Source organism: Eschrichtius robustus, chromosome 14, assembly GCF_028021215.1.
Source record: "Eschrichtius robustus isolate mEscRob2 chromosome 14, mEscRob2.pri, whole genome shotgun sequence".
Classification (NCBI taxonomy): domain Eukaryota; kingdom Metazoa; phylum Chordata; class Mammalia; order Artiodactyla; family Eschrichtiidae; genus Eschrichtius; species Eschrichtius robustus.
Genome location: NC_090837.1, coordinates 19,233,373 through 19,241,244, shown reverse-complemented (window position 1 = coordinate 19,241,244; position 7,872 = coordinate 19,233,373). Strand labels below are relative to the sequence as shown.

The 7,872-nt window shown below is 44.0% G+C and overlaps 1 protein-coding gene across 3 annotated transcripts in view; it reads left to right on the top strand.

Moving 5' to 3' along the window:
* Window positions 1-250: 250 nt before the first annotated feature.
* Window positions 251-7,872, top strand: part of USP30 (ubiquitin specific peptidase 30) — a 27,401-nt gene continuing 19,779 nt past the window's right edge. For 2 of the 3 annotated variants that reach the window (XM_068562833.1, XM_068562835.1), the window contains exons 1-3: window positions 252-432; window positions 3,184-3,293; window positions 4,442-4,624. In XM_068562833.1, the coding sequence (XP_068418934.1) occupies window positions 350-432; window positions 3,184-3,293; window positions 4,442-4,624 (376 nt within the window). In that variant the 5' untranslated portion in view covers window positions 252-349. Of the gene's footprint in view, window positions 433-3,183; window positions 3,294-4,441; window positions 4,625-7,872 lie in introns of all 3 variants that reach the window. The other variant, XM_068562834.1, reaches the window with a different exon arrangement.

Below are 7,872 nucleotides of genomic sequence, written 5' to 3'. Positions count from 1 at the left end.
AAATAAAAATGACCCAGGGTCCCTTCTGCAAATGGGATATGTGTAACTATGAACAGGGCCCGAGCAAAACTTGAAAACCAAGCGGCCCCGGGCCGCACGGCCTCCCTTAGTAACCGACGCCGACGCCAGTGACTAAGGGGGAAAAGGAAAAACAACGCGGTGGTCCGTCGACTCCAGTCCACCGGCGAGAACCACTTCCGTTTCTTCCGGGAGCCCGTCCCTCGGTCTACCCTCCCCGGAGGAGCTGGGACTTTGGCCGCGGGTTCCGCCGTCTCGGGAGCCCCCGGAGACCTGGGTCCGGCCGCGGAGATCGCGGCGGGGGCGGCGGCAGGCCTCCCGCGCAGCCGCGATGCTGAGCTCCCGGGCTGAGGCGGCGATGACCGCGGCCGACAAGGTCCTCCGGCGCTTCCTGCGGACCGGGGCGGCCGTCAGGTGAGCTTTGAGGGGCGGGACGGCCGGGGAGGCCGTGACCAGAGGGACCAGGGTACCCAGGCTGGCCTATGGCGGCCCTTTCACGCCCTAGTAATGGTCCCCAGGGGCCGGAGTGAGCATTCCGGAGGTTTCTGCGTCCCGAAGTGTTGGAGGCCCAGGCCTTGGGGCGGGAAGGGCGACGGGCCTCCAGGGCCTCCAGGCAACGGCGATTCTGTCGGCACTCCCCAATTCTGCTGGCGCTCCCAGTTTCATCAGTGCCCCCTCCACCCCCTCCTCCGCCTGCCAGTGCCTCCTCTAATTCTGTCATTGTCCCCAGAACTTCCAGGGAGCCTCAGCCTTGTCAATGGCCCCCTCGGAGCTCTCAGCGCCTCGCAGGCCTTACCGGACCCCTTCTTCCTTTCAAGATACCCCCAATCCTTCTGGGCTCCCTAGTCATGTCAGTTCCTGGCCTGCTAGGGTTCCCCAACCTGTCAAGCTCCCCAGTCCTGCCATGGTTCTCACAACCCTGTAAAGTGCCCCGGGCTTGCTAGCGCCCCCCACCCACACTTTGTCAGTACCCCTCTTCCTGTCACACCCCCCCACTTTTGCCAGGGATCCCTTAGTCTGTATGGGTCCCTAATCTAATTAGTGGCTCTTTATCTTGCAAGGGCACCTAAACCAATCAGGACCCCTTAACCTGTTAAGGCTCCCAGTCCTGTTAAGATCCCACATTCCTGCTAGGACCCCCCCAATAGTATGGGTTCTTAACCCTGTCAGGGTCCCTATGTCCCTTCTCTTATCCACCCTCCCTCGGGCTCCAGGCTTCAGAGCTGAGCACTGTGGCTCCGTCCCTCCCCACAAGCCCCCTCCCTGACCCTAAATGACTGAGACCCATTGCTCAGGTCAGCTTCCTCCCTCTGGAACTGGAGCAGTCTAAAGAGCTTATTATCCCAGGGTTGGAAGTCCTCAGTGGCGATCCTGTCCAGCGCCCCCATTCTGTAGTTGGGACACGGGCCTTGCGGTGGCCATGCCTGTGGTCCTACAGCTGAGCTGACAGCAGAGCTGCGGGGAGAAGCCAGATCTTTTCACTCCCAGGCCCCACTACTCTCCTCGTGTTGTGGGGTTTCCAGAGTTACACTTGGCCCTGGGTTTTTTATCCATGCCCTACTTAGGACCTAGGCAGGCCCTCTCTCCCATCCTTTTGACATTCTGTCCTTCAATTTCCCCATGAGCTTCCTGGTTTGAAGCACAGACTTGGCAGCCCAACAGACATGAGTTCAGATCCACGTGGCCTCACGTGAATATACCTGTTGTGTAAAAGTCAGCACAGTGTTGCATTAAGAAACTTCAAGAATAACTTTCATGAATGAAGCTGAGATTATAATTCTTGATAATTGCAGCAGCTAACATTTATTAAGCTCTTACTATGCACCCCATGCATTAGCACTTATTCAGTCTTTACAATAATTCTGTAAGGTAGGTCTCACAATTGTCCCCATTGTACAGATGAGGAAGCTGAGGCTTAGAAGGTACAATGACGCCGTAGGGAATAGCAGAACCAGAACTGAACCAGATTACGGAATTCCACTTTCTTAACCAAGTTCTGTGCACATTCTACCAACACTGTCTTGGGAGAACAAAGATTTATTTGAAATTCAGTCATCAGTTGTGTATCACATCAGCCATGACATTGGAAAAATGTTGGTTGTTGTAGACAGAGTTACTGGTATGACCAGTGGCTCTTCCCTGAGTTAATGTTGACTGAGTTGAGATCAAAACAATACTCACATGATCCATATATTGGGATAAGAATATTTTAAACACACACACACATATATGTAGCTAACACATATATACAGGTATATATTGCACAGATATATGTAGGTACATATATTGGTTGCCTTATTTAGTGGAAATACATAACTGTGTATGAAGACAGTGTTTTAAGTTACTGGTGAAATTTCTTTATTTGTAGTAAAAGAATAACTTCAGTATTCGAGTCAAGCCTCAAATGAAGAAATCTGTAATTTAATAAATATTTAGAAGATCTTTTACACTATTGTATGCCTCTCCCCCACTCTGTTTAATAACCTAAAAGATAAATCCATTTCTATATTTCTCCAGGTCCCAATCATTCAATAAATATTATCAAGAACCTACTATGTGATCTAAATACTTGGAAACACTTGGGATATGTTAGTGTGTAAAACAAAGAGCCCTGCCTGTGGGGACTTTGCATTTCAGTTGCGGGAGACCGAAAATAAACGTGGTGAATAAGTGAAAGTTAGGTTGGAAGGTGGTGAGCTCTGTGGTAAAAAGAGAAAGTAGAACTGGGTAAAAGGGCCACGAGTGCAGGTTCTAGTAGTTTGTTAGAAGTGAAGGGATGGGGAGCGAGTGAGCCAAGCGGTGGGACCTGGGGGAACAGCATCTGAGGCAGAGAGAGCAGCAGTGCAGAGGCCCTGGGGTGGGAGCTTGGCTGTGGCCGGGGTGGCGGCCAGTATGGCAGCAGAATGAGAGGCAGAGCAGGAGGAAAGCCCTGGCCGGTGGGGCTCTGGGGAGGTTGTGCTCCGACTTAGGTTTTAAATCCTAATGTCTAAATGTGCTGATTTTCAAGACATAATCCTATACTGTATATTAGTTTAATCTGAAAGCTAGGTATTTGGCAGGCCAGTGGGTTATTTTGATGAAATGTTATTTCTGTGTACCTGTACCTGTATATACACATACTGCATTTGTGATGAGGAAAGACAGTAAACTTATTTTCTTTTTTAGATATAAAGTCATGAAGAACTGGGGTGTTATAGGTGGAATTGCCGCTGCGCTAGCAGCAGGAATATATGTTATTTGGGGTCCCATTACAGAAAGAAAGAAGCGTAGAAAAGGTAAGAATGAAGCCTTTGGATCATGGTCTATAGACCGGACCCAAACTCTTATTGTTTAAAAACAGTACAAAAAGGGGAGGACGTTTTTGGTTCTCTTGTATCTTCAGTTTTGTCAATAGTACTTTCTTTTAAACAGAAGTTAATTTTAATGACTCATTATTTTATACCCCATAGTAAAAAGAGTTATATTTCACCCCCACTAAGGTCATGAGTTTGAGACATGCTTCGTAATGAAAAATTTCAAGTGGCTTAATTGTCTAAGTGTTCTCATTGCTATGGCCATTGTGTTTTTCAGTTGTACAGCTGCCTAATTGTGTGACGCCTTTGTGCTTTCACTGAATAGCTGCTAGTCACTAGTAAATGTTTCAAGTTCGTTTCTTCACTAACACAAAAGTCTATTTCCTTATTTTTAAAAATGCCCCCCTTTGTCAATGTTGCTCTACTTATATTGATTAAAATTCAGCCAAAATAAATAAATACATAAAAGGGACAGGTGTAGGAGAATGTTGATCACTGTTAAATCTGGGGATGGTTGTAACTGGGGTTCATTAGATATCTGCTCTTCTTTTGTGCATGTTTGAGAACTCTCATAATAAAAAGCGTTTTTTTTGTTTGTTTTTGTTTTTTAATTTCAGCGGAAGAGGGAAGTATGTCAGATTTTGTTGATCTCTTTGCAGAAGGACTGATCAGAATGGCAGTAGTGGTGTCTTTCCCACTGATTATAAGAACAAAATCATTGTCCTGGGGAACAAGAACAGAACAATTGTTTTCTTCTGTTGTGAGAAACATTGCTTTCTTAACAAAGAAGAGAGAGAGAGTGAGGGAGAGAAAGAGAGAGAGAGGTTACTCAGTGTTTCTGAACATTCAATGGAAGCCAGGCTGTGCCAGACACTCTGGTGCATTTCAGTAGTCACACGCGGCCCGGACTTGTCCTTCTGCGGCTTGCGGTCTCCTGAAGGAGCGGTAGTAGGACTGGGCCTCGGCTAGGACAGGATGCCTGACCCCCTGCTCTCTGTGGATGAGGACTTTCTGAGGTAGGGGTTTTCAGTCCAAGGCCACGGTGCAGGAATTCTGGGTCCCAGATGGGAGAAGAAAAAGGAGATGGTCCAATGTGATGCTCTGTTCTCTTGTTCCCCCCACTTTTTTAGGGCTTGTGCCTGGCCTTGTCAACTTGGGGAACACCTGCTTCATGAACTCCCTGTTGCAAGGCCTGTCTGCCTGCCCCACCTTCATCAAGTGGCTGGAAGAGTTCACCACCCAGTACACCAGGGATCAGAAGGAGTGCCCCCAACACCAGTACTTGTCCTTGACACTGTTGCGCCTCTTGAAAGGTACCTACCTGGAAATGTAAAGGGCGTGCTGTGCACTTTCAAAGCAGCAGCCCAGATGGCAGGCAGAAGGTTAATAGCCTTTGTGTAGAAAAAGATCATAAGGGCCCAATAGATAGAGACAGGTATTTTTTTTTTAAATCAAAGCTGTAATCGTTTATTTTAAAAATTGTCAGTTTAGTAACAGCTTTTTAGGGAAGGAGAAAAATCCACTTCCATTTAAGCATTTTGACTGTAAGAAGTACTCTGGTTTCACAAACATCAAAGTTTAAAAACAAAAAGTGTCTTAGCCTAGGAAATAAGGTAATTCACAAAAGAAATAATACAAATTGTATTTAGATAGATACAGAATGCATCTAACAAACAAAATAAGCAATTTGGCCATCATCAAAGAAATGTAAATAACATAATAGTGAGGTACCATTTTTTGGCCTGTCAGCAAAGACTGGAAAATCCACAATCCTGACCAGCTGTTGGGTGACACCTTCATACATGCTGGTGGTGGTGTAACTTGGGGCAGCCTTTCTGGAAAACAGTGGAACCACACAGTAATAGCTTGCAAAATGTTCACTACCATTTGACCAAGTAATTGGTGGACCGTGATTTACACTAGCCTGCAGTGGAGTTCTCAGGGCAAACAAGTGTGGGAATGGCCCAATACTGGCCCCGAGCTTGGAGAGTCACAGTGTACACGGGCTTGGTAAAGGTTTTAAGAAGCCACCAATCTAACTTCATTTTGAAACCACTTTTTTTGACTGTAGAACTAGGTTTCCTCCTATAGCATCTGGACAACCCCACACGCAGATACCAAAATCTGCAGATGCTCAAGTCCCTTATATGAAACGGTGTAGTGTTTGTGTATAACCTACCTACATCCTCCCATAAACTTTAAATCATCTCTATGTTACTTATAATACCTGATACAATGTAAATACTATGTAAATAGTTGCGGGTGCCTGGAATGCTATGTAAATAGTTGCCGGTGCCTGGCAAATTCAAGTTTTGCTTTGGGGAACTTTCTGGAATTTGTTTTCCTGAGTATTTTCTTTTATTTGGGCTGCACTGTGCAGTGGGATCTTAGTTCCCCTACTAGGGCTTGAACCTGGGCCCCTGGCAGTGGAAGCGCGGAGTCTTAACCACTGGACCGCCAGGGAATTCCCTTCCTGAGTATTTTCAATCCTTGGTTGAATCTGAGGATGCGGAACCAGTGGGTATGGATGGCTGACTATATGTGCAAAGATCTCCAACACCTAGTGGTAATGGGGGGAAAAAAGAAAGAATATGGTTATCCAGCAGTAGAATGATTAAGCAATCAATGGAATGTTGCATAGCCATTAAGAATCATCTTTATGAATGTTTTTGTTTTGCTTTTAATTTAATTTGGGAGAGGGTATAGGCTATTCTATTAAGTTTGAAAGAGTGAGGTACGAAATATGGTATAATTTTACTTCAGCCAAAGCAAAAATTTCCACAGAAAAAGGCTGGACAGAAAAAGCCAAAATGTTAGCCATGGCTATTTTGGCATGGTGCAGGTGACAGTTTAAAAACATGAAAAAAACCAAAAACTACTAAAACTTTCAATAATTGTGTATTACTCACATAGTCAGAAAAAAAAATTGGATTTTAAAAACACTCAGCTAAATATTGCTTCACTGAGGTATGATCTCAGCTTGACACAGAAACCTTTATGAAAAGTAAGTTCTGCTCTTCTGTATAAGAGGCAACTTGAAAATAATTTCTTTTACTGCCCTGTTTAAAAAAAAAAAAAAAAAAAAAAACCATCCCAAAGACTGTGTGAAGAACTGACACGTCCACATAGGTGTCATAATGTAGCGTTAGGTGTTGTCCTCCCATTATATCCTTCCTTCTCTGCTTCTGATTCTCAGTGTCTTTTATTTTGGTTTTTAGAAATAGTTTTTAATTATATAAGTAATGCATGAGTAAATTCTTCTTGTTAAAAAATTAAAGCATTACAGATAAGGCTAAAATTCTCTTTATCACTACCCCGGTCCCGCTCCCCTCCTTCCTTCCCAAAAGTAAAAGATAAGTGTAACCTTCCAGACCATTTTCTGTGCATTTAACTATGTTTCTAAGTACCCACAGAAATGATATATTGTTTTGTTTGTTTTTTCATGACCAAATAACGTGATATGTATTAGAAAAATGGCCATTTCAGTACTTGTAGCTCTACCTCATTCACCGGGTTTTTTTTTCTTTTTGTGAGTTTACTGGTCTCATGTATTTTGTCTTCTGTGAACTGCCAACTCATATCCTTTGCCCATTTTTACAAATTGAGGTAAAATATTCATAATGTAAAATTTACCACCATAACCATTTTCAAGTAAACGGTTCTGTAGTATTAAGTATATTCACATTGTTGTGCAACCATGACCACTATTCATCTCCAGGAAGTTTGCATCTTCCCGTATTGCAACTCTGTATCCATTAAACAATAATTTCCATTTTCCACTACCCCCAGACCCTGGTAACTACTATTCTATTTTCTGTCTCTATGAGTTTGACTATGTACCATATTTAAGTGGAATCATACAATATTTGTCCTTTTATGTCTGGTTTGTTTCACTTAGCATAATGTCCTTGAGGTTCATCCACGTTGTAGCATGTGTCAGAATTTCATTCCTTTTTAAGGCTGAATATGAGTAATATTCCACTGTGTGTGTATATGTATGTATATACACACTACATTTTGTTTATCCATTTATAGGTCAGTGGATGTTTGGGTTGTTTCCACCTTTTGGCCATTGTGAATAATGCTGCTATGGACACTGGTGTACAGATATCTGTTCAAGCCCGTGCTTTTAATTTTGGGGGGTATAGACCCAGAAGTGGAATTGCTGGATCAAATGGTAATTCTGTTTACTATTTTGAGGAATCACCATACGCTTTCCATAGCAGCTTTGGCATTTTACATTCCCACCAGCAGTGCACAAATGTTCCGGTTCTCCACATCCTCACCAGCACTTGTTATTGTCTGTCTTTTTTTTTTGTTGTTGTTGTTAAATGGTCTTATATTTGCGTTTTTATTTTTTTAATTTATTTATTTATTTTAAATGGAAGCTTTATTTATTTATTTATTTATGGCTGTGTTGGGTCTTCGTTTCTGTGCGAGGGCTTTCTCTAGTTGCGGCAAGCAGGGGCCACTCTTCATCGCGGTGCGCGGGCCTCTCACTGTCGCGGCCTCTCTTGTTGCGGAGCACAGGCTCCAGATGCGCAGGCTCAGTAATTGTGGC